This window comes from Pogona vitticeps, chromosome 4 (genome assembly GCF_051106095.1).
Source record: "Pogona vitticeps strain Pit_001003342236 chromosome 4, PviZW2.1, whole genome shotgun sequence".
Taxonomy (NCBI): domain Eukaryota; kingdom Metazoa; phylum Chordata; class Lepidosauria; order Squamata; family Agamidae; genus Pogona; species Pogona vitticeps.
This window is the reverse complement of record NC_135786.1, coordinates 210,804,604-210,831,461: the sequence shown is the minus strand read 5'-3', so window position 1 is coordinate 210,831,461 and position 26,858 is coordinate 210,804,604. Positions and strand designations below refer to the sequence as shown.

Genomic DNA, 26,858 nt, shown 5'->3' with positions numbered 1-26,858 from the left:
GATAAATAAGTGGATGCTGGATTAAATTAAGTGTGAACTCTCTGTCTAGAAAAGAAATTGACTAAACTGAGGCTATCATACTTTGAGCACATCAAGAAAATATAAAAAACATTCAAAATGCTGGGAAAAGTTGAAGGCACCAGGAAAATGGGAAGACCAAATATGAGATGGCTTCATTAAAAAATGGAAGCCACCGTGTGCAAGAACTACGGTAAGCAGGGCTGGTAAAGACAGGACCATTTGGAGATCAATCTCTGGGAATCAATGAGCACCTATTGCCTGAGACAATCATTATGGTAGAGCAACTCTACACATATGCCTGTTTTCCCTTCAGTATACACAGACTTTATGGAAGCATGTAGTATAAAAGAAAAATTCAAAGACAAACTACCCATGTTTGAGTCTTCTGTTCAGTCTGATCCTCAGTTTAATGATTATCTGCACTAGACTGTCAGTCTTCAGGTGCAGCCATAAATGCTTTAAGTGTTTTAGTGTCGGGGGGGGGGGGAAACTCCCAGAAATTTGCATTAGCAACTGCTTCACCCAGTCCAGAGTACATAGTTTTGCATTTTGTCCGCCTGCCTGAATCATCTGATGGGGCAATGGCAAAATGATCCAAACCTCAGCTTTGCTATCATAGAAGCCCCAACATTGGATCTCCTAGGTTATCCTTCTTCCATATTACCACCTAAGATAGGATTTGTACCTTTTTTACTTCAAAGCTCAGAGTATATCACTTGAAAATTATGGGTTGAGTAATATGTCTGTAGATATTATATGTTGTACACTGAGCTGTCTACGGAGATTTCGTAACTTACAGCAATTCACTTCCAAAAGTTTTGTTTTTTTGTGTAAGTGTACAACAGGATTTTAGTCATTTTTTTCTCCAAAACAAAATAACTGATGCTAACACATTGGCCAGAAACTACTGGTGATCTATGCTCATGTAAGTCAAATCACATACATGACAGAGGCAAAGTGACACTAAATAATGAGTTGCCTGTTGTGTTCTTTGGCATGCACTCCATCATCTCTCTTTGTAAGCTTTATACAGATAGTAAATATGGGGTGAGGCCAACCCAAAACCAGAGGCAAAAGAGATGAGATATCTCTTTGTTCCTCAATTTCATCTACAAAAGCCAAAAAAAAAAAAAAAAACTGGCAGTTTAGTCTTATTACTTCAACATTTGACACAGGATGGTATTCTGCATGACACTCATGGGCCACAGTCTAGCTTGGAGACACAGAGAGGATCATATGGAAAATAGAATTCTCCTTGAATAGGACAGACAAGACATTTTGGAGATTGTTCATTCATAGGGTCACCATAAGTCAGAGGCGACTTGACAGCACTCAACAACAACATCCACTCTGGGCCCCTCAGTATCTGCCAGCTGAAGTAGCTGCCTCACTGTAACTACTGGTAAAGTCATCCCTAATGTGAAACAAGTCACCAAGCCACTGCAGAGGTCAACTCCTACAGGTCAAAAAGAACCCATCCTCCAGCATAACCTGCTGCTAACATACTAACAGGCAGAAACAGAATCAACACAATACATTGCTGTCTGACCCCAACTGAAACAGATATAAAATGCCACTAAGAGATCCAGGAGAATCAATCTGATATTTTTTCCCTTTCTATACAACGACAAAGAATATCGAGCAAAGCTACACAAACAATTTCCATAGTATAGCTAGATTAACACCAAAGTAAATAAATAATTTTATCTTATGTTTGATATAACTATCATTAGTATAAATAGCTCTTCTTGATCCTATATTGTGAAAATTAATGCAATCCCCTTTTTAAAGCAACCTAATCTAAAATCAACATCAGTGTGTGCTGTCAACTCAATTCTGACTTACGATGACCCTTTTCATGGTTTTCCATATAGCAAATACACAGAAGTGGTTTACCATTCCCTTCTTCTGGGGACATCCTGCAACTGTGGAACTTGCCCAAGGCCACCCAGGCTGGCTGTACTCCGCATGGAACCCGAACTCCCAACCTCTGGCTCAGCAGCCAGACACATAAACCACTGAGCTATTCTATCAGCTTAAGCTATGCTTCTGCTTACGTAAAGTGTCAGCAATTCTCTGATAGGGACTATGGAAAGAAAGTACTCATTATCTTTGCATCACTCTTGTTCAGATATGAATAATAAGGTCACTTGTGCTTATTCCTCTTACAGTGCTATTGCAACCCATTATGGCCACTTATTTCTTCATTTATTTATTTAAAGCAATGCTATATTGTTTCTCAGCCAAAAATGCTCCCAGAAAGTCCATGTTCACAGGATTACAATTAAAAAAATGATGGAGTACAAAAGGAGGAGGAAAACCAGGGAAACGGGGAGCTAGTCTTTCAGCAGGACTGACAGTCCTGTTTCCCACCTTCCTATGCTGATGCATTTCTCTGGTTCTTAAAATTGAGTGTAATTTATTATATTCATGTTTCAGGGAGGGTATAACAAATCAGAAATTATTTTAGGAAAGAAGTCTCTCAACAAAATCTTGTTTTATTTTACAGTAGGGCATATGTTAGGCTTTAGGTTGAGGGGGCTAACACCGAGGGGGGCCCGAAGAGAAAGAACAAGAAAGCGGGGCTTCTCGGCAGTGGCCCCTTGCCTCTGGAAAAATCTTTCCCCAGAAATATGTCTGGCTCCCTCCCTGGGAATGAATGAATGAATGAATGAATGAATGAATGAATGAATGAATGAATGAATGAATGAATGAATAAGTTACTTTTCCATGAAAAATTGCGCCCTTTCAGATATTCAAATATAATCCCGGAGCAAAGTGGCAATGACAATGGATAAGGGCTTATAAACCAATTCAGATAAAATGTCAGTGATTCAAGGAAAGCCATGATGACATCCAGTCTTTGTCAATCCTAGTAAATTCCACATTCAGGTCAGAACAGTTCTTTGCCTTGAGTGATCTTTTCACAGGCCACCCTGTGGTTGCCTTCATGCTATGGTCATCTGAATTGATCCTAAGTACACAAGGGAGGAATTTTTTAAAGTTATATTGATATTTTTAAAGTATTCTAGAAACTCCCTCCCCCTCCAAAAAAAAACCAGGATAAAAATGTTGTTATTTAAATAAATACTACTGAGGGCATGGGCGAATGGTGATTAAATGCAGCATGGAGTTGATTGACACAGGGACTTTGGCAGGCAAAATGGGAAGACATGGAATAATGGGTACCCGATAGAAAGGGAATACAGTATTTACTAATTAGCTACTGATATTTCTGCAGTTTCACCCCTACACCAAAACCATTCATTTTCAGTAGCTTCATTCAGTCCTTCTTAGTTGTGTTTACTCAACACACAAGGGGAAGGCACCAGCTCCACCTCCCCATTATCATTTCAGTCACTTGTAAAGTGAAAGGTGTGACCAGAAGAGAGAATCTACCCCTGGAGGCTCTCTGTGCAAGTCAGAACCCTGATTTTCTCATCTTCTGGTTCATATGAAGTGCAGCTACAGAAGAGTAGTTTTTCAGTCCTGTCATTTTACTTGCATGCGAAGTGACAACAGAACAGTGGGTTAACATGCTTAAGAATAAGGACTGAATAAAGTGAGTGTAAAGTTAAAAATTGGGTGTGGTGCTTTTGCCTCTTCTGAGGAAGGGCAGGTCTGCCCTCCAACCAAATCAAATTTGATGCTCCTGCTAGCTGCATGTGCTCCAGACATCAACCCACTTCCCAATGTTTCTTTGTAGTCTCTCATCATTATCTTGACCTTAGATGAGTGAAAAATGTTCTGTTCCAGGGCAGAATGAACAATAGGCCTTGCCAGAATGACATTCCTCAAAAGTAATGGTGCGAGGGTATAAAGTAAATATGAAAGCATAAGTTGTAGATATCTGAAAAACGTTTTCTTTTTCCAGAGCAAGGAACCACCCTGCCCATTCAAACACATCACTAGTGAGATTTAAAAAAAAAAAAAAGAAAGCTTTAGTCCACCTAAAACCGCCTTCTACAGCAACCTGCCTTAGTTGCCAAAGACTTAGCGAAATAAAAAAGGCATTTGCCAGTTAACAGAACACTGGGGGGAACCAGCCTAAGCATTTTCAGCAAGTAACTATAGTGTGTTTTTCTCTTCTTTTACCCCTTCTTACATCATGATGGAGTTGTCAGACATCCATCCCCACACAGAAAGAGCAAGAGCTTGAGAACTTCAGAACATTGCTATCACAGAAACTTGCAAATTAAGGCTGTGTTTACGTTTTAGTGACCACTGATAAAAAAAACACTACAAAATGCAACAAAAACTACTGCTCTGACAAACGGATGTCTTAAAGCAGGGGTCCCCAACCCCCGGTCCACGGACCTGTCCCAATCTCTGGCCTTGCCAGGACCAGGCTGCAGAGACAAAACTCCTGCTCCCCGCATGCACAGAAGCATTCACGTCTCCCCACAGCTCCTCCCATGCATGCAAGGCCCCTCCCACAGCTCCTCCCCTGCACACACAGCCCCTCTCCTGCATGCATGGACCCTCCCATAGCCTCTCCCACCCACACATGGCCCCTCCCATGCAGGCACAGCCCCTCCCATGCATGCACGGCCCCTACCCCACATGCACAGACCCCCCCCATGCTAAACCGGTCTGTGGAGGCAAAAAAGTTGGGGGATCCCTGTCTTAAAGGAACACCATTCTTAAACACATCTAATTCAACCCCAAGTCCCTTGTTTGAACCATTCATGTGCCCAGAAACATCTCTGTTCATTGTGAACCACTACCTCAAGAATGAGGTAAAGCATCACCACTTGAATCAGAGTCATATTCCATGTGGGACAAAACTAGTGAAGCCTGTCTCTATCTATGAGATGCTGTCTTCTGAATCCAAAGGTTTCAATCATCTAGCAGTGCAGCAAGAACATCAGTTGGATTCTTGACAGCTTGAAAATTCAAGGATATTTCAGGGAATATGTGTTTTTTAAAAAGGCTGAAGAAAACCACTACCGAGGGTTGCCTGTTACTTTTGGTTGGCTTCTCAAACACCACTATTAGCAGAATTTTAATTACAGTTTGTGCCTACGAGTATAGCAGTGAAACAAAATCTTTAAAGTACTATAGCATTAAGGTCTTTAAAGTTAAATGCAGATGTTCTTAATTACTCCTAAAGCACAAATACTTACACAAACCGGCTGGTTCCAGCTGCAGAATAATTCAATTAAAGGAGCACTTATAATTGTCAATGCATGAATGAGAACTATGGTTAGCTGCTAGGAAATCTGTAAGACAACAGCTATCACAAGGCTTTGCTTGTGAATGGTTTGTAAACCATTTTCATAAGGTACTGTATTGAAGGGTTTTCTGAAATTGCCATGAGATGGTAGAAATCTTTATTTCTCCAAAAGCTGTTAAACTTTAGGTTTACCTACAGTAATCAGATTGCTTATGATGCCACTCTGGTTTACAATAGTTTTGTTAGATAAGGATTAGGGAGAAAAGAGAGACTCTTTTACAGCACCAGAACCTTTGCAGCTTGTTGGATATTGTTTTCATGGGAGTGTCAGGTAATAACGTTGGGAACAATGCAGGCATTTTTTGTTTTCTGCACAACAAACACCTTGTACTGTATGTGTATTCTGAACAGGAAAAAGTGACAGAAACTTTGAATGGGAAACATCAGATTTTCAAACAGCACTGTGTTTACAGATCACTGCATAACTTTCAAAATACTTCACACCCGTTATATCTGTAAGCAATAATAATTACATCAATCCTGTAAGGGTGGTCATGCCAATTGCACTCTTCCCATGGATGTGTTGTACACAGTACAGGACGAACACAGTTGAAAGCAGTTCGATTAACAAGGGTTTGTTACATACACCATTGAATTGCGGGGGACAGAGATTGAATGTGGAAACATAAAGAAAAGTGGGCTACTTATATACCGTCCCATAGCGCTTAAAGCACTATCTTGGTGGTTTACAATGACACAGGTGATATATTACACACACACACACACACACACACACACACACACGCAAGCTGGGTACTCTATTGACCTCAGAAAGATGGAAGGCTTAGTGAACCTGGTCGTGAGCAGAGTTTTAGGTGCAGTCCTGCAGTGGAACCACTGTGCCATGAGGCTGCTATGATTACTCTGGAGTCTCATCTCATAAACAAGGGCTTTGCTAAGAAAAATGGTATCTATGCACAGGTAAAAGGGAAAAGGAGAGACAAGCAATAACCTCTTTCACATACAACATTCAGTGGGGTTGAGGGGAAATAGCAATGTATGCTGCCTTGAGTTCATTGGTGGAAAAGCAGAATATACATATAACTAAATAAATTGTGCACATAGACACACCAACATAGAGAGAACTTATATTTCTTTTGGTGTGGTTCAGTACTAGATCAGAAAGCCACCATATCCCACTCACCCACTTTAATAATAATAATGTGCCATCAAGTCAATTCTGACTTATGACAATCCTCTCGAGGGTTTTCCAGGTAGAGAATATTCAGAAGTAGTTTAATTCCCTTCCCATTGAGCCATCCAGTCAGCTTTCCCCCACTTTAGAATGAGAAGAAGAGGAAAAAAAAACATTTATTGCAGCAAGATGAAGGCTAAATCCCTATGCATACTTGCCTAGGAGTAAGCACTATAGAAAACTGGCAGATTTAAATAAATATGCACCAGGTTGTACTGTGTACATAATGGGTCCAGGATCAGGCAAGGGGATGCCAGCCTCCATCAGTAACTCATAGGAAAGAAACAGAGAGGCTCTGAGCTGTCACTATTCAGTAGCGCAGCTCAACTTATGCAATACAAGCCATCAATGCCGATTTCCAAGACAGTACCTTGTGTCACCTGTTGAATTGCCAGCATCATTCCAGAAACTGTATCAGGGACCAAGTCTGTTTTCCAATTGTAGTTTTGTGCCCACTCCAAAACAGGCAGCCTCTTTACACACCACCGTCTGAAGTCTTCATAGCGAAGTGCGGGAATCTTCCTCCAGATAGCATTCTTCTTTTTCCTCTTTGTCCCTGTCATGCTTTATCCCACTTGTCCCTTTCCCTTTGTACTCTTCCTTTTTCTGCAAGAGAAAGGAAGAAGAAAAAGAATTGCACCAAACTGGTGTGAGCGTCAACTTCTATCAGATTATAGCCTCAGAGCTGTGCAACAGCTAGCTTTTTCCCTTTCTTTGTCAAAGGCTCACTCAGTATGTTTGCTTTCAACCATGAAAATATCTAAAGGCTGCTCATTTTCAGCCTAATATTTTTTTCCCCTGCCCTAGTCAGAAACGTGGTCTAGCCTTATGACAGTTTATGATTCTCTTTGCAGTCATTCCCCTCCTTATATTCAGTGTAGTGCTTGTACTTTTGGCCTGGCTCCAGCATTAAAATGAGGTATTGCTGGGCGTATGTTGGATGTGGGATGGGCTATGCTAATATAATCAGGAAGTGCCCAGCTAGTCTCCTTGCCAACCACTTAAAGAAAAAAAAAGAAAGGAAAGAAAAGAAAAGAAAAAGTGGGGAAAGAAACAATTTTTGTCTCTTTTGTGTGAAGAGAAAACACAGCACAGAACCTGTCTTTTCCCTGTCCAGAGCCAGGGTTGAACTGTTCGTTAAAAAGTGCTCTGAAGCCCTGATGCTAGCAAACACGTTCTGCAAATTTGCCTAGCTCTCATTACTCTGGGTTTGATCTCTCTCCTCCGCACACACCCCCACTACTTCCCCCCTGTCTGCAATGTGATACTTTAATTAAAGTATTTCCTTACAAACCAGGACTCCATAGATTAGACTGCCTACTCTTTCTTGGCAACAGCTAAAAATAAACTGGCAAATGCTTTCAGGTAGATGGGGGCATACCAGTCCAAACTTTAAGGCAAAGTTGCCAAGCATCAAGGATGCGTGCGTGGGAATCCTGACCTAGCCCTTTAAGAAAGGTTGGATATGCAAAAAAATGTTCAAATGAAGCTTAGTAGGATATTAATCTTTTGTAGGCTGGTAGAATGGTAAGTGTCATCTTGGCCAAGTGCTGAATGTTACCATCTGAATATTGCTGGCAAATGAAACTTGTTAAAGGGACAGCTGGACTGTCCATCACTGATAGTTGCCTTAGAGCAGGGTCAGATAATTTACGTAGCGTAGCCTTTTCATTCTCTCTGCTATGACACACTGTGTTTTGTTTATTACTTCCCATCTGATCCTTCTAACAGGAGGTCCCACTGACTGAATATGAGACCTTCAACAGACAAAACATGTGGCTGAATTACGGTTTGTGCCTCTTCAAATGCTCTCTACATACCTTGTGCTTAAGGAGGAGAATCACTGCAAAGAGGAGATTTTGCCCTGCAGGCTGTGCCTGTAGAAACATAATGTGTGAGTGAGACAAAGAGGGATTTGAAATGACTAGAGCTTCAACAAGTTTTGTTTTTGGGACAAGAGTTTCCAGAATGCCCCAGCATGACCTAAAGCAGTGGTTCTTAACCTTTGTTACTCAGATGTTTTTGAACTGCAACTCCCAGAAACCCCAGCCAGCACAGTTGGTGGTGAAGGCTTCTGGGAGTTGCAGTCCAAAACTCCTGAGTAACCCAAGGTTAAGAACCAGTGACCTAAAGGGTTTGTGGAAGTGATCCAAAATAATGTTTTCCCTGTATAGTCTTGGTCAATCTGCACAGTCAAAGAGTGCCCTCAAAAAGAATGGAATGGGAAATGCTTCTGAGAACTTTATGCCTAGAAAACCCTGGAAAGAGTCAACGTAAGTTGGAGTTGACTTAATGGCAGATCATTATTTTTATTGCTGTATAAATATAGTCTTCAAAGACCAGAGACTGCCAGTTGCTCCCAGTTCAACCTATGGGATGGTAAACCCAGGTCTACATAAAGGGTTGGCCAACTAGAGGGGAAAACCGAAGCACAATAAAGTCATACTAGGGCTAACAGATCTGTGTCCCAATCAGAGGTGGTCCAAAACATGTTACTGTCTGAGACCAAAACAAAGAATGCCTCTACCTTGGAAAGAAGACAAAGTTTCCCAAAGCCAGAGAAATTCAAGCAAAATCCAAAGAAACAAAACAAAATAAAGCAAAAGCAAACAAATTCATGTTATTCTGCCAGAGCCCTGGCAAGAAAAATGAAATACAACAATAACAAGTAAGGGTGTATTATGTTACATGCAACACTATTTGACATCACCTTTTTAATACTGTAAAATAAGTGCATATGGCCTTGGTTAGAATCAGGACCAGCACACATGGAGGGGGCAAGTATAAAACTTCCTTCCACTTCATTTCAAATCACAAATTCACCTTGCATGAGGGTTAAAAGGGTGACTCTACTAGCTCAATGGCCGTATGTTTAATTTAATGTAATTAAAAAAGGTATGGCCATCCCTTTAAATATCTTCCACATGTGCTGATTCCAGAATGGATCAGGACTACACATGCTTATCAGTAAGTTTTAAAACTATACTTAGCTGCATACTAACTGTTTCATACTGTGTGTAGTCTGACCTTAAAATCTGCTTCGATAACATTCAAAATTGCTGCGTGAGGCAGCTACCTCACTCTGTCTACCAAAATGTAGGGATGGCTCAAAAGAGCAATGATTCTTTCAAAGCCATCTCAGTCATATTTAAATTCACCTTTTTAATTTTTTCAGCAAACTAGAAGACTGAATATGAAAGTTATGCAAAAACCTAAGGATACTGTCTTTGACCCAAAGTAGGATACCAGAGATGAGCAAGGTAACAGAGTCTGAGATGTGAGGTATCAGAGAGTTAGTGTAATCTTATGGATGTCTAATCAGATGCAAGACCCACTGAATGCAATAGGATGTAACTGTGCTAATGAATTTGTGGAGCTAAGTTGGGGCAAGATTTTGGTGGTTTTTTTTTTAATGAAACATCTCTTGTAATTCCTGAATAAAATCATTTTGTTGTTATCAAACAACTATTTCTTGGCAGCTCTAATAAGCACCTGGCCTGGGGCAATGCAAATGGTGGAAACCAGTTTGAATGTGAAGGAATTTGGTCTCATCACATGATGTAAGCCCTACAGCACTTTAAAACAATGAAATCTGGAAACAGTTTTTAGCTTCCAGAATACCAGTTGGCCATGTTGTCTGGGAGATTCCCAGAGCTGAAGTCTAAAAAAAAGGGTCTTTTCCTTTTGCCTTAAATGCCAGAGATGTAGTTTTCTTGGTATAGAAAGCCACATCTCTGGCATTTATCATGAAATATATGTAGGTTCCACCACCACCACCACTGTAAAAAAACTGAAAGAAATGCACTGCTCTCACCATTTGCTCATTTACCGGCCGACTCATGCACCAAAACCCACAGATTTTGGAGAGTTAGGAACGCTGCATAGGATCAAGGTGCCAACTGAAAGGAATATGCAAATACACATAAATGCAGCGAACGTCCACCGCAAACTTTCCCTGCTCCTCCTCCCCTCCCACCTCTTCCCAAGGCTTGCCAAAACTCCACCTCAATATTTGGCAGTACAAAGCATCCTGTTCTTCCCACTGTTCTCCAGCCTAGCGACAGCTTAGTTTAGGTATCAGCCACAGCTCAAGTCATGGCTAGGCTAAAAGCACTGAAGCCAAGCAGGACTGGATGCAGTCAATGGGAGACTAACACTGGCTCTTGTGTATGCCGCCCTTCAGAAAGCGGATACATCACTACTGTAATACCTCAAATAGGTGTCCGAAATGATACTAGCTTCACCCCCAACGCCATGCTGATTGCCAAAAAGCAGTAACAGAAGCCTGGGGAAAGTCACATCTGTGGCAACAGGACCTGGTGCTAGCTTGGAAAAGCAGGTCTCAAAAGGATGAGTTATCTAGCTTTTCCTGCAGTTGGAAGAACAGACTCTGCACTTCCCCTCTGCACTTACTTCACAGCCCTGGTAAGAAGTTCAGCCAGCAGTTCTAAAGGAACCCACCGCAAACAACAAGACAGGCAGGTTGTTCTCATGATAAAGGGAGAGGGGGATTGGGACCAACATACTACAATAGCATAGTGAAGGAGCTACAGTATCTGGCATGATGGTTACTCTAGCCGTGATAAATGCTGTTGGATGTGTGTACAATTCTTAATGTGTGATTTTTGCTACATGTCTTATTTTATAGCCCTTTAATCTGCTATCTCGTATTGCTGCTATAGGCTCTTTATACAGCAAACACACTAAATACTCTCTTTATGGGAACTATTTTAAAAATATCTTTAATGGCTAGTAATTTCCTTATTGTTCCTAAACTCATATTTCATCTTCCAAGCACTTAGATGCTACTCTACTGAATGTATGACTCCAGTGTAAATGCCTAGGTACATAAATATTGCACATTTTATAATGGCTTCAAAGAAGAGGCGAAACAATGGAATTTTTGGAAAAAGTACACACTATGTATTTACAAGTTACAGAAACCATTAGGCAACAAGGTGCTAGTCAAGTAATCCATGGTACACAAAACTCATAAAATTCATTAAGGATTTTTTTCTCCATCCCACTAGTTAATGAATAACATTCTAACTAATTGCCACTACATAACAGAGCTGCTCATCTCTTTTGAAAATGGGGATTCTGATTTTGACAATACGTTTCCTTTTTGGTTAAGAGGGTCCATGACTTCCCAGACTCCAGACTACCTGTGCTAAAACATAAAAGTGGATGCAAAGAGGTATGGGTAGTAACAAACATGAGAAACAGGATGAGTGATGGAGATACATCCTACCAGAGGGATCTACCCCTCTCTTGTGCATGCATGCCCAGTTCTACTGACTCAACAGATACTGATAATATGTACTTGCAGCAGAATTTTGTACTATTGTTGAAAATTATTCTTTAAAACAGTGATGGGATGTGTGGCCCTGTAAATGCAGGATTCTGGCTCTCCTCATTTGTAACTATTGGCCATGCTGTCTGGAGCTAATGGGAGTTACTATCCATCAGATGGCGGGCCAGACACTCATTAAGCTTATCTTAACATACAGAACATTACAGTAGTTTCAATGATTCAATAACAGTGAATCAGTGTCACTCTCTACTTTTATATATGCAAGCACTAAGGCTTAATTTGATATGTACTGCTACATCAGTTGGTTGTGTGCATGAGTGGAACAGTGGTTGATGATGAGACAACACAGAATAACTCAATTTTTGTTTATGTCTTCATTCCAAATACTGTAGTGCCTTTCAATGAAACAGGTTAATGTCTTGAAATCCTCCAAATCCTTTAAGCCATTGCATTTTGAATGTGCAGGAGAGACATTGTGGTAAAGACCTAGCTACTTTACAAACATAAATATGAATTCCGGGGGGGAAACATACTACAGGTTGGAGAAGTAACTTTTTTTGAATTACAACTCTGAGAAACCTCCAGTCAGTACAGCTATTTTGCTAAGCTTTGGCTAGGTTCAATGTTCTTTTGAAGTTCAAAGCAACATGACAAGGTTGGGAATACAACGCACTGTGTCACAACACATATATCTAGGCAGAATAAATACAAACAATTAATTAGGGGGAGGGAAACTGTAAGTGAAATTGGCCTAACACACAGCAGAAATGCCACTAAACCTATAACCATGCCCTGAAAGAGTGTACGCGTAAAAAATTCAGGGCTTCATTTTTAAGCATGGGCTCAGCTGTTTTGACAATCTGCTCCTGAACATTTGCTGGTAAAATAAAGAATGAAATTGAAAAAGTGCAGCATGGGCTTCCTCCATATATCAGCACTTTAAACATTTTGGCTTCAGAAGTCAAGATTACACATTTTAAAATGGAGAGGATTCGAGATGCAAGTTGAAGCACCATCCATATTATACGGTATCCAGTGTGGCACAGTAAATAGAGGGATGGAGTAGAACTCGGGACAACTGGGTTCAAATCCTCACTTGGCCATAGAAACTCACTGGGGAGACGGATGAACTGGTAAAATCACTCTTTAAACATCTCATCTGTTGGGTAGAATTCAGTTCTCACCTGATGTCAAAGAATATACAGTGGTGCCTCGCTTAGCGATCGCTCTGTTGAGCGATGAAATCGCTTAGCGATGGGGTTTTGGCCATCGCCAGAACGATTGCTTAGCGATGGCCCCTATGCGGAAAAATCGCTTTGTGATGATCGCAGGGAAGCGATCATGGCAAAGCGACCCTTTTTGCACAGCTGATCGGAGGTTCCAAAATGGCTGCCGGAAAAACAAAATGGCCACCCGGTGTTTTGCCTCGCTTTAGAGGCACCGAAAATGGCCACCCCCTGTGGAGGATCTTCACATAAGGTCAGTTTTTAAGCCCATAGGAACACATTAAACACGTTTTAATGCATTTCTATGGGCTTTTAAAAATCGCTCAGCGATTAAATCGCTTAGCAACGTTTTTCCTGGAACGGATTAATGTCACTAAGTGAGGCACCACTGTACATACTGCAGAGACCATGACCATGAAAAATGGTTAGTGTGAGCTGTTAGCCTTAAGGGTTTAACCACTGTGGGCCAGTTTAGCAGTGGTTGAATTGCAGTACTCCAGTCAAGACCCTGCTCACAACCCGTGTTCAAACTTAACAGGCTCAGATAGCCAACCGAATGTTGATTCAACCTTCCATCCTTCTAAGGTTGGTAAATTGAATGCTCAGATTGCTGGGGGCAGAGGGCAATGTATAGTCTGCATAAATAAATTGTAAACTGCCCAGAGAGTGCTTTACATCCTATGGGGTGGTATATAAGCAGCACACTTTGCCTTTTCAGTTCTAATTTTCCTTGACACCTTTTACTGAAGATCAACAGAGGGCACCAAAGTATAAAAAAAATGTCTGCAAGAACCGATCCCACCCCTTGCTTTAGCCCCTTCTTAGTGAAGAAAAACTAACAGTATGAAAGAATACATTGAGAGAACAGAAAAAGTCAAATGGAGTCAAATACAGAGAGGAGATTTCCCAGCCCCAAACCAAATAGAAATGTGGTGCTTTTTCTTAAATTAATTTTTCATGATTTAGTCAGCTTTTTTATTAAACATTTTGAAAGAATGTTGGAGTGAAAGACAACCACTTTTCTAGTTGCAGAGAAACATAAGCAAAGATGGGAAAAGTTACTTTTTAGTTTCCTTTGCGTTTGTTTTGGTAACTGGCATTGGCTGTGGCTGTGCAAAAAAAGTCAGCATGGTGATTGCTTTGGAATTCTAGTCCAAAAAAAAAAAAAAAGAACAAGGTTACATGGTCCCCAAAACAGCACAAATGCAGAAACAGGGGATACTTTTATTATCCAAAACAGTCACTTCTCCCATCTCTGGCTTTAGGTATTGATCACAGAAGTCAACCAGGATCTACATGCATTTTTGCAGGGTGGGGGGACTGAGTGTTTCTAGTTAGAAGACTCTTAGCTTTGCCATTCAAAATTATTGTGTGTCATTCTGTCTTTTCCTCTTTTATGGACTTTTTTGGGGGGTAGAAGTGGGGGAGTTATAAGAAAAGATGGAAAACATAAGAGAGTGACAACTGGAAAAATGTGTGATCCAGACAAACTTTTCATCCCCCCCCCAAAAAAAAGGCAAAACAGGGGACTGCAGAATCAAAATCTCCATATACAGTTTCCTAATGTGCAGTTTGTTATAACTAGTAAAGGTTACTGCTGTATTATGAATTATCCTGAGTGTGATATACGGCAGGACCCCCGTATCCATTGTTTCAGTTACCACGGTTTCATTTAACTGCAGCTGACCATGGTTCTAAATGAAATGCAACCCCTTCATCATCTCCCCTGTCTGCTTCTTTGGGCCAGGGAGCGGCGGTGCATCCTCCCCGGTGGCTGTTTCATTTCCTCCAATGAGATAGGTTGCCAGAGGCTTAAGAACTCCTCAGTGCCTTGCTCCTTGCCTTCTGTCCCCTCATCATTTGCATTTGGAAGGCATTTGGAAGTGTTCACTACTATCCATGGTTTCAGGTATCCGCGAGAGGGCTTTGAACTTATCCCCCACAATACAGGGGTCGTACTGTAATCTCCTTGGGATGCTGGCAATTTCTACTCTCTTTTTGGATCACTCGTCTCTATTGACTTTGTTAGCCAGATGTTCTAGTGAGCCTAGTCACTATTGGCTTTGCTTCTCTGACATCACAGCGTCAGCTCAAATCAACTTTTAATACCTATGCCTGACTTGTTAAGTACAATGGAGAAGCATGTTCCCCCTGAATTCCAATATCTATGAAAAAAACAAAACACTGCATGCCAAAACATTTCAGTGGCAGATCGATTTACATCGATCAACAAGCAGATTCCAGCACAGTGCTTGAGGAAATTATTTTTTTTTCCAGCTACGGCTCACAGAGTCCACCCGGCAGCAGGGCCACTGGCTGTGCTTATAATCAATATTGTAGTTGAAAACACCTGTGTCCCAGCTGTGCCATTGCTTCACTCCCAATGTTGTTAAGCCATCTATCAAAGCTGCAAATTCTGTGCCAGTTCAAGGCTCCAGAAAAAGTCTCTGTGTGTGTTTGTCTCATCCACTGCCCAATCTGATGACTCAGTTTTTGTCAAGCACTCTTTTCAAAACCACATTTGAAATATGGGCCATGACCAAAATATGACCAACAATGCTGCGTCAGCTTCAGAGGCTCGAGCCACAGCCAACATTTTTTAACAGAGAAGCACAAGTGCTACCAGATACTTCAAGCAGTGTTTGAAAACTGACGGCTCTAATCGGTGCAATTCCTAAATAGGGACAGTGTGATATGGTCAGAGAACTCACTGATAAATTGACAAAATCAGAACTTGGGACAGTTTTTTTTAAGAGTACAATTTTGCAAGAATATAGGAAAAGCCATGCTCCATCAGATCAAAAACCTAACTAACCTAACTAACTAACTCACACAATAGCCGGCCAGTTGCTCTGAGGTAACCCACCAGAAATCCACGGGTACAGCTGCATCCTACATCTCCTTTTCCCTGTCAATCAACTACCAGTCCCTTTTGTGGCAGAGAATTCCACAGTTTACTATGTGCTGTCAGAAGTACTTTTTATTGATCCTGAATGTATCACCATTCAGGTTCTCCTTCTGGATGACCCTTTAGGTCCTGGTATTATCAGCAGGAGAAAAGCTTCTCCCTATATATTTTCACTCACCATGCTGGCTTGTGTTTCTAGGAGCAGTAGCCCAAAAAAGCCACTTTTCAAAACTATAGCTAAAATAAGAACACTGACAAATACCAGACAGATGCGGAGTTTTCGTTCTCTGAAATAAGGATTCTCCATTATAGGGAGTTAAAATAGTGAGACTGATAGAAATGGAGTCAATGGAGTCTACTAATACAGTGGTACCTCGCAAGACAAATGCCTCAGGCAATGAAAAACTTGCAAGACAAAAGCCTCTTGCGAGTTTTTAGGTGCCCCCCCCCCAAGACAAAGATATTTTCGTCTTGCAAGGTACGTTTTCCCATAGGAATGCATTGCAATTTAATTAATGCATTCCTATGGGCCCCAAAACTCTGAAAAAGTCACTTACTAGGTAGGGAGCTGGGGAAGCACCATCGGAGGACTGGTGGGGTCCTCCGCAACCACGATCGCTGCTTTCAGAGGTCCCCTGGCAGTCCTCCGATGGTGCTGGGAAAGTCTTCAGAGGCTTCGGAAGCCAGCGATCGCAGTTCGGGGACCCCACCAGTCCTCCGAGGGTGCCCATTTCCCCTTCCTTTTTCCATTTGGAGGCTTGCCGAGCACCATCGGAGGCAATATTTATTTATTTATTTATTTATTTATTTATTTATTTATTTATTTATTTATTTATTTATTGGACTTATATACCGCCCCATAGCGCTACAAGCACTCTCCGGGCGGTTTACAATTTTAATTATACAGGCTACACATTGCCCCCCCAGCAAGCTGGGTACTCATTTTACCGACCTCGGAAGGATGGAAGGCTGAGTCAACCTTGAGCCGGCTACCTGGGATTTGAACCCCAGGTCGTGAGCACAGTTTTAGCTGCAGTACAGCGTTTTAACCACTGCGCCACGAGGCTCTGGAGGCAAGCCTCCAGACGGAAAAATGGCAGGGGAAAAGGGTGGGAGATTAAAAAATGGTGCTGGGGAAGTCTTCAGAGGCTTGCCCAGCACCATCGGAAGATTGCCGGGGGAACCTCTGAAAGCGGTGACCATGGTTGTGGGGCCTCCGAAGGCTTCCCCTGCACCATCAGAGGACTGGCGGGGGTCCCTGAACTGTGATCACTGGCTTCCGAAGCCTCTGAGGACTTTCCCAGCACCATCGGGAGACTGCCAGGGGACCTCTGAAAGCAGCGATCGTGGTTGCGGAGGACCCTGCCAGTCCTCCGATGGTACTTCCCCAACTCCCTACCTGGTAAGTGACTTTTTCAGAGTTTTTTGGCCCATAGGAAACACATTAATTAAATTTCAATGCATTCCTATGGGAAAACGTACCTTGCAAGATGAAAGTTTTGCAAGATGACAGGACACGTGGAACGAATTATTTTTGTCTTGTGAGGTACCACTGTAATTCTGTGCCATCAAGTCAATTCCAACTTATGGAGATCTTTGCTGTAGGGTCATGAAATGAGAAGGGTGATGGTTTATGGTGATCACCAGGTAATTAGGATAGCAAATAGTCTTAGAGAGAGAAGTTAAAGAAGTCAGCTACACATACAGAAAGATGTTTGCCAGCAGTGCTCTTGATGGGCGACTAGAAGAAGATGACCTTGAATAAGACTGCCCTGCCCCCGGGAGGACTGTGTTTTATTAACCTTACAAGCTCACAGATAGTTGACAGTATATAGATTATTGGCAGAGTTCAGATAAGACAATGGTTACATTATGCCATCAGGATTGGCCCAAATGAAGGCTTTGAAGTTAGCTCCCTATCACTATGAGAAAGAAGAATGGTTAGTAGCTCCTCCTCTCAGAAGCAGCTATGGCATCATCCAGGAGAGTTTGCTCTACTACTGTAGAATCAGCTAACAGCTTAGCAACTTTGGGGAGGGGCATTCCCCCACACTTTGCCAAGGTGTTCTAGGTAAGCAGAATTACTTCGAAATTCTCTTTTTCTGGAGGCACTCTGGGACTGTGTAGCTTGCTCAAGGCTACACAGGTTAGCTCATCTCCCCAGAGGCACAGTGGGAAAATGAACTCCCAACATCTGCCTCTGTAGTTGGGTACCCAACTCACTGAGCTATCCAGCCAGCTTAAACAGGGCTACTGACAAATAAAATAGGCCTACCAGAGTGCTTCCCTTTTACAGATTACTGCCTTGTTGTGGCGAAGGGGCTTGAGTAATTCAGAGAAGCTATGGGCTATGCTGTGCACGGACACCCAAGATGGACAGGTCATAGTGGAGAGTTCTGACTAAACGTGATCCACCTGGAGCAGGAACTGGCAAGCCACTCCAGTATCTTTGCCAAGAAAACTCCATGGACAGAAACAAAAGGCTAAAAGATATGACATTGGAAGATGAGCCCCTCAGGTCGGAAGGTGTCCAACATGCTACTGAGGAAGAGCGGAGGACAAGTACAAGTAGCTCCAGAGCTAATGAAGTGGTTGGACCAAAGCCGAAAGGACACTCAGCTGCGGACATGCCTGGAAGTGAAAGGAAAGTTCGATGCTGCAAATAAAAATACTGCATAGGAACTTGGAATGTAAGATCTATGAACCTTGGTAAGCTGGATGTGGTCAAACAGGAGATGGCAAGAATAAACATTGACATCCTGGGTGTCAGTGAACTAAAATGGATGGGAATGGGCGAATTCAATTCAGATGATTACCATATCTACTATTGTGGGCAAGAATGCCCTAGAAGAAATGGAGTAGCCCTCATAGTCAACAAATGAGTGGGAAAAACTGTATTAGGACACAATCTCAAAAATGATAGAATTATTTCAATACGAATCCAAGGCAGACCTTACAACATCACAGTAATCCAAGTTTATGTGCCAACCACCAATGCTGAGGAGACTGAAACTGACCAATTCTATGAAGACTTACAACACCTTCTAGAACTGAAACCAATGAAAGATGTTCTTCTCATTATAGGGGATTGGATTTATATTACACTTACATACTACTTTTTCTTCAAGAGAATTCAAGAACTTTGTGTATCATTGCTGGGTATTATCCCATTCAGGCAGTTTATGAGGATCAGAAAGAACTAAAGCAAAGCTGATTTTTTTTTGGAAGAAGAGTCATATGTAAGTATAAATGACAACAGCAAAGCATACTTACATACATATATATGTTTATAAATACTTTATCAGAGTGTAATTTTCCACTTTCCTACATACAAACAGTCCAACATAGTGGTTTGTAAAGCATATAAAGTACAAAACGGCAATGTCTGAAAACGTAATTACAATCTCCAGAATCCCCAAGCTTCTCTTGGCCAGCAGTCATGCTAGCTTGGGATACTGAAAGCTATCATCCAAGAAAGAATTTTTACAAGCTCTGCGAACTACGGTAAAAACTACTACCATGTCCAGTATGGGCACACCCATATAGCTACGTACATCTCTGCTCTCCCCTTTAAAAAGTCTCTCTCTCCTTTAACCTGCCTCTTCTCTCCTACCTGCTTTCTCACACATATTTGCAAAAGAAAGCTTAGAAAGATGTTCATCTTTCATATCTGTTGGGTTCAGGCAATGAGCAGCCTGATGGGTTTTGTGGTGATCACCAGATAATGGATAATAGGATAGCAAAGAGTCTCTTAGCAATAGATTAAAGAAGTCAGCCACACACAGAGATGGATGTGTGCCAGCAGTACTCCTGGTGGGCGACTCAGCAAGGAAGCAGAATGAGAAGTCTTCTCCGTTCTCTCTCTCTCCAACATTCTCCTCTCCTCTCGGTCTCTCTCTCTCTGCCCTGCCCCCAGGAGACTGTCCTTTTATTAACATTACAAGGTCACAGGTAGTGACAGCATTACAGATAGTAAACAGGGTTCAGATAGGACAATGGTTACATCATGTTATTAGGGTCGGTCTGGGGAAAGGCAATTAATCAAGCCCTCTGATTGGCCTAAGGAAAGACCTCTATGGCAAGCTGTCTATGATAATGAGAAAGAGGAGGAATGGTGGCAGCTCCTCCCCTCAGAAGCAGCCACAGGATGCTAGAGAGTTTTCCCTCATTAGAACACCCATGTGGCTTAGCAACCTTGAGAATGGCACCCCCACACATATCTAGGATAATCCATACAGAGTGAAAGTCTAGCTAACACAAATGAGCATCTAGTGACACAAGTGAAAGACTACAAGTGCAGGAGTGTGTGTTCTGTGCCATCAAGTCAGAACCAACTTATAGCAACCCTAATAGGGCTTTCAAGTTAAGTAAGATATTTAAGGAATGGTTTTACCAGTTCTTCCCCCCCCCCCCCAGTGAGTTACCATGGCCAGGTGGAGAACCCTGCTCTCCAGAGAGGTGATACCTTTATTAGATCACTTTTAAAAAATCAAATAACTTTCAGGATTCCATGGTTCCAAACCACTTCTTCAGGCCACACACCAGTGAAAGGTTAACTCAGAATACCTTTCCAACTTGCCAGCATGTGTGTGTGAATGCGTCCATTCCTGTAGAGATCTGGTCTGGCCATGGTTACGCATGCTTTAGTTACATCCTGGCTAGATAACTGTAACGCACTCTACATGGGGCTGCCTTTAGAAAGTGTTCAGTGGGAGCCAGATTGCTAACTAGGGCTCCCTTTATGAGGCTGCCTGGGCATTGAGATCATCAGGGAGGCCTTTCTGTCTGTCCCACCATCCTCACAGGTGCGTTTGGTGGGGACATGGGCGAGTGCCTTCACTGTCACTCCCAGATTTGGAATTCCCTCCCACAGGAGGCCAGGCTGGCCCCATATTTGCCGTCCTTTCGCAAGGAAAGACATTTCTCTTCAGGCATGCCTTCCCTTATTAATTGACTGCCTGAGTGAGGTTCTTAAATGGATAGTTGTGCCTTACTGCTTTGAATGTGGTTTTGGTGTTGCTTTTGTTTACCGTTTTAGTGTGATATTTGTTTGATCCTTTTTAGTATTTGTAGATGTACTGTTTGTAGCTTTAAATATTGTCTTTTAATGATGTAATCCGACTTGAGTCCTTTTTAAAGAGAAAGGCGAGGTAAACATATTTTAAACAAACAAACAAACAAACAAACAAACAAATAACTAAATAACTAAATAAATAAGCTTAAAAATGCAAGTATCTATATTCCAGCCCTAATCAGAAATATCAACAACATAAGCACACTTTCATTAAAGCTGATACATCTACTGTTGCCATGTGCTCTTTTCATGTGCTATTGAGACACAAAGCCCTGAAGTCCTGGATATTTACACAAGTTAAGTAATGTTACCAAACTATACACAGCACATTCCATTAACTCATTTTATCACAAGGACACATAATCTGTGCACACTAATCTCTTACAATTGTTTGCCCGACTCTACTTGAGGAAACTCATTTCTGCTATTGAAATAATATTTTACAGGTAATTATGCTAGAATCTGGTGACAACTCTTTCGAGTTCTGAATCTGATACAAAACAGCATGTACAAAACTTGCAGCTGTAATCACCAACAGTGAAATAATATGCTATATAATATGAAAGGATTTAGTATACTGCTCATTGTTTATTTTAACTGCCTTCCTTCCCTTAACTTTCTTGTTTTCATCGGAGGTATACAAAGCAACAGTGACATCCAGTGGCTTCTAGAGATAGATGGCTGATCACTCTCTTCCTTGGATGGCAGCGGAGGGCATCCTGCTTTCTCACTCATTAAGACAGTCCAACCTTGACATCATTCAACTGCTACACAATGTACCACTACAGAATGATACTGGAGCTTGATGTTTCAAACAGAGAGGCTGATGACTCATGCTACTGTTACAGAGGCAGCCAAGAAAAATTATATGTTACTTCAACAAGGCACAAGAAAGTTATGCAAGATGTCCTTAGAAGACCTGAGCAAGCAATTTGACACCATTTTATATTGGGTAGATAACCTGTAAATGAAAGGTAGCGATCCAAATCAGGGATGGACAGCACCTCTGGGTTGAGTGTGCTGTTCAGTTTGTTGCACTGCTGAATTTTAGCACCAGAGTGGCAAGAATATTTAGTTCTTGTCCAGTAAATAAAGTGTGCAGGAAATTTGTGGGTTTTTTTGTTTGTTTTTTGCTAATACGTGCATGCCTGCCAGCATGAGCACTCCCCCACCCCTTCGCACATGCGCGCCCACCTCTTCGCACGGGTGCTCGGGTGCATGCATGAAAGGGGGAGTGCTCACGCCAGTGCTGGCACACACATGCGTGTGCAAAGCAGCTGTGAGGAGAGTGCAGGGGGGCAGGAGGTCTGTCTCCACAGCCCAGTCCAGCTCAGGCCATGGACTGGCACGGGCCATGGACGGGGGTTTGACAACCTCTGCTTTAAGGCAAAGAAAGGCATTATGTTTCCTGAATGCAGTGGCTGAAGAGGTTCCCTTCTTGATACCTAGGGAAGAGTCTTCAATCCCTTGCATGTATAGATCACCTCAAAGTTCAAAATGCTTCACAAAATTATCTCAATAACCTCTTTACAACAGCCCTGGAAGGCAGCCCAATAATACTGCTTCATGTTGCAGGTAGAGGACTGAGGCTAAAAGACAGTGGTTTGCCACCTAACATGCCAATTTGAGCGGGAAGCATACTGGCTCACAGTTTATATTCTCGCCTTGTATTATGTCAGCTTTCTCCTTCTCTTCATGAGGATAAAGAAAGCTTCAGTGCATATTCAAAATCTTGATTCTGTGGACTGCAGTTAATGTCTTAGAACGGCATGTGCTCAGTCGCTTTTGCATACTAGAGATAAGGGAAGCCAAAGAGATGCACCGTTTGTATAATTTTAGGCAAACTGCAGATCAGCAAAGGTTTGATTCCCTTCTCAGTCATGGAAATTGCCATGCTAAAACCACTTCTTAAATCTATTAGGATTGCTGTAAGGTGGTTCTGATTTGATGGCATAATACACTTAGTTAGAAAGCACCTCCAATATGTGTAGATTTGTATTTTGAAAAACTCAAAAAAGGCGCTTGTCTATTTTAAAAATCTGAATGAAGCAGGCAGCTAGGTGGGTATCCTCAAACCTATGCTTCTAGCAGCCAACGGGCCTACGGCACCTTACCTTCCAGCGCAGACAGCTCTGTTGCTCCTCAATAATCAGGATGGCCACATGCTACAGGTTAAAAGTGTTCTAGATTTTAACACTCAGACACGCACAATAGGCACTCAGGATCTGCATATTGTCAGCTGACCAAACAGACCAATCAAAGCACACTAGGCCCCATAAATATCTGAGTCAATCCTCTGGTGTGAGAACAACTGGCTATCTAAATATCCTACTTCTGAATATTTTTGACTGACCACATCTTTGGCCTCTTTGTCTGCCTGCCAACTCTGTATCCTGACAGTTTCAACCATATTCTCAGCATGTGATCCCTTGAGCTTTTTCTCTGTTTGCATCAGAATTAAACCTCCAGTTGTGATCTGTCTCTGAATTTGGACAAGACCCGTTCTTTAAAAGCTTTTAACTTCTCTTTCCTTAAGCCCCCTCTGTGTTTTTTTAATTGCCTGTTTCCTATTCCTAGTCAGGCATGGTGATATGTTGATTAGACAAGAAAGGCAAGTAGCTGCCCTATTTCTTGTTTTGTGCTCTTAGGTCACTGCTGACTTAAGGCAAACCTAAGAGCTTTTTCAATTTAAGTGGCTTGTTCAAGATGTGGTTTACCATTGCTACCCAAAGTGAAATTCCATGGCTGAACAAGAACTTGAACACAGATCCTGAGTCCTACTCTAATACTCTGTCCACTACAGATACCAGGCAACAACAGTGTCTAATATTGTCTGTTTTAAACACTCCAGCAACTAAAGGCCCAATCTATTTACTCGTAGACACAACCCATAAAATGCCACAAACAGCATATAAATACAAAACTACCCTTCTGCTACTATCATACACTGGCATACTGCCTCCGATATTGGAAGTAATATTTAGCCATGATAAATTATTTTTCAGTGATACATTTCCCTCTGAGTAGAGTAGCTGCTTGTTGTGCTTTACAAAGGACTGTCTTTTTTGAAGGTCAGTTTAGTCAAAGTTTCCATAAGATAGATAGGAAAGGAGAGCAGGGGGGCTTCACGGTTGCTTAGCAACACTACCTAGACAGCAGACTGAGCAGACCCAGAAGTCACCCTTTTAGTCCTCCCATTACAGAGAGATCTTCTGTGGGACTATCTAAAGGAGGGGTCCCCAACTCCCGGTCCACAGCCTGATGCAGGTCCGTGGCCTTGGCAAGACCAGACTGCAGAGACAGATCTCCTCCCCCCCACACATGCACTTTCCCCACGCATGCCCACATGCATTCACATGCATTCACAGCCCGCCCACCTACACGCACAGGTGCTCTGCCCACCAGTGCGTGCGAGCGCACCCTGCCCACCTGTGAGCATGGGGGTGCCCACCCACAGACCCCCTCCCCAACAGGTCCACAGTTCAGAAAAGGTTGGGGAGCACTGATCTAAAGAATAAGTTATTTCCAAATTCGCACCTTAAATTTAAGACCAGCACTTGCAACCATTACACAAATGGGCATCCTTTTTTTGTGTGTGAGACAAAAATAGTGATGGATAAGTTGCCACCCTTCTCATGAATCTGTTTAATCCTCTGATAAGACTGTCCAAGGTGGCAGCCACCATGACATCTGCAATTGCAAATTCCAGTTTGTAATAGATGTACAAACTACCATGCCTAATTTTTTTATATCTTGGCTCTCTTTTTTCCTTTACTAAAGGCCACAAATGTTGTAAGTTTCCTGTATAGGGAAGCTCCTCCAACCCATGGATCATTTGGGTTGCCCTTTATTGCATCTTCTTCAGCGCTTCAGTCCTATTAGACATGCACAAGATTGTGTAGAAAACACTCTCTGCCTCTTTTAGCACCTCTGGCTTTCCTTTCTCATTTTATGAGACTCCCAATCCAATATTCAATTCTGATTTTGTCATAGAGAAAAGCACATAACACAAAACAGAATTGGCAAGGAGCTAAAATATATAATGTTAATTAAAAACTACGCAATTTTCAGAAACCAAGTCTACCTTTTGTCAGATTTCAAGTATGATCAAACTTTATTCTGAAGAATAAAATTTGGGAATAATTTAATAAAATGCTGGTTTTATTTTAATAAAAATCATCATGTGCCAAGTCACTTCTGACTTTTGGCAATCCTGAGTATAGTAAGAAGTAGTCTACCATTCTCTTCTTCTAGGGGTGCCCTGGGACTGTGCAGTGTGCCCAAGGCCACACAGGGAGCCTCTACTCAGAGGAGGTACCATGGGGAATCAACCCTCTAACTTCTAGCTCTGCAGCCGGATACCTAAACCACTGAGCTAACCAGCTATTTGATTTGATTTTAAAGCAGTAAACTATGAAGTATTAGCTTCCCAAACTGAGTATGTCTTCTGGTGGTATGCATGTTTAATCACAGCAAAATTAAAAAGTTGCATAACTGGGAACACTGGGGCAGGGGATTCAAAGTTGCAAACAAATCTGAACAAATATTTTTCAAGTTGCACCAAGAAAACAAACACTGTCAGCGCGATCAAGTGCTTGTAATGACAACTATTTAGAATGCCTCGTAAGAAACTGCTAGAGTCATCTCTCTTACCTTGCATGTATTGGAGCCAGTACAGATGTCTGCTCCCTTCGTTCTTTCCAAAGGTGAATCTCATGGTGTAAAATGGTCTTCACTAATGATGAATATACTAATAAATTATGTTTGTCCCTGTATATAAACGTTACTGGAGTGCTATGATACCTATTGCAATGCCTCGTATTTCCTGGACACAATAATATAGAACAGCTGCCACTTGGCAAACAGCAAAACTTTGTTGCTTGGATACCCCACCTAGATAATTGTTACTGCTTTCAACAACCAGTTATGAAGCCTCCGGAACTAGTTCAAGGCAACCAGATTTATTTTTTTGGGAAGGTGTCACATTCCTCACCTGCTCTACACAAGCCGCCAAGGCTTGTTTCAAGGACTATTACACCAGAGTAGATCTGCACAGTTCAGTTGTTGACAGTTCAGCTACCAATATGTAGAATTGAATGTGGGTGAAATAGCCTTCATTCATCAAGACGTGGCTTGAGCTTGGTAACAAATTTAACTTTGATGCAGGTTAGTAACTTACTTCACAGGTGTTTTTCTTCTTTGAAGCTGTGTTTCACTATACAGCTGCCTTGTTCATATCAAAATGAAAAACAGAAGTGATTTCCCATCTTTATAAATGTACTTATTTTACCTTGGAAGCTGTATTCCTACAAAATTATATCAGCAAGTATAGGTCATCATTTACATGACAAGATGCTTGTATATTTCTGTGTTATTAATTGTTGCACTAGCAACTAGGACCTATTATAGAAACCAACTAGTCAGGGACTCCTCTTCGGATTATAGCATATATAAATAGTACTTAAAGCCTAAGTGACACAAGAATCACCAGATAATGGATAAATGGATAACCTTTCTGAATCTTGTGCAACTGGACTTATAAGAATTATTTATTTATTTATTTATTTATTTATTTATTTATTTATTTATTTATTTATTTATTTATTTATTTATTTGGTTTGTATACCGCCCATCTAGAACGTGTCTACTCTGGGCAGTTAATAATATAATACTAATATGTGCAGCAGTTAATAATCAATTTGGAATGTTCCATCACTTTTATGGGAATTTATCACTATGATGTTGACCAAAAACCTGTTGTGCAGTTACTGTTTGTACAGCCTCACATGCCGCTTGTAGTTTGAGTGACTAGGAGGAATTTTTCTGGATTAGGGTGACTGTCAATCTATGCAGCACTAACCAATCTTTCCTTACTGCATCTGAA

At 41.7% G+C, this 26,858-nt stretch overlaps 1 protein-coding gene across 2 annotated transcripts in view; it reads right to left on the bottom strand.

Annotated features, from left to right (window-relative positions):
* The window catches only part of SLC26A7 (solute carrier family 26 member 7), a 125,850-nt gene that overhangs the window by 92,908 nt on the left and 6,084 nt on the right, over window positions 1–26,858 (bottom strand). The window contains exons 2-4 of one of the 2 annotated variants that reach the window (XM_020813789.3): window positions 10,267–10,351; window positions 8,273–8,329; window positions 6,823–7,058 (exon numbers count right to left, since the gene is read on the bottom strand). In XM_020813789.3, coding sequence (XP_020669448.3) covers window positions 6,823–7,015 — 193 coding nt within the window. In that variant the 5' untranslated portion in view covers window positions 7,016–7,058; window positions 8,273–8,329; window positions 10,267–10,351. Of the gene's footprint in view, window positions 1–6,822; window positions 7,059–8,272; window positions 8,330–10,266; window positions 10,352–23,088; window positions 23,855–26,858 lie in introns of those variants that run through there. The other variant, XM_072999109.2, reaches the window with a different exon arrangement.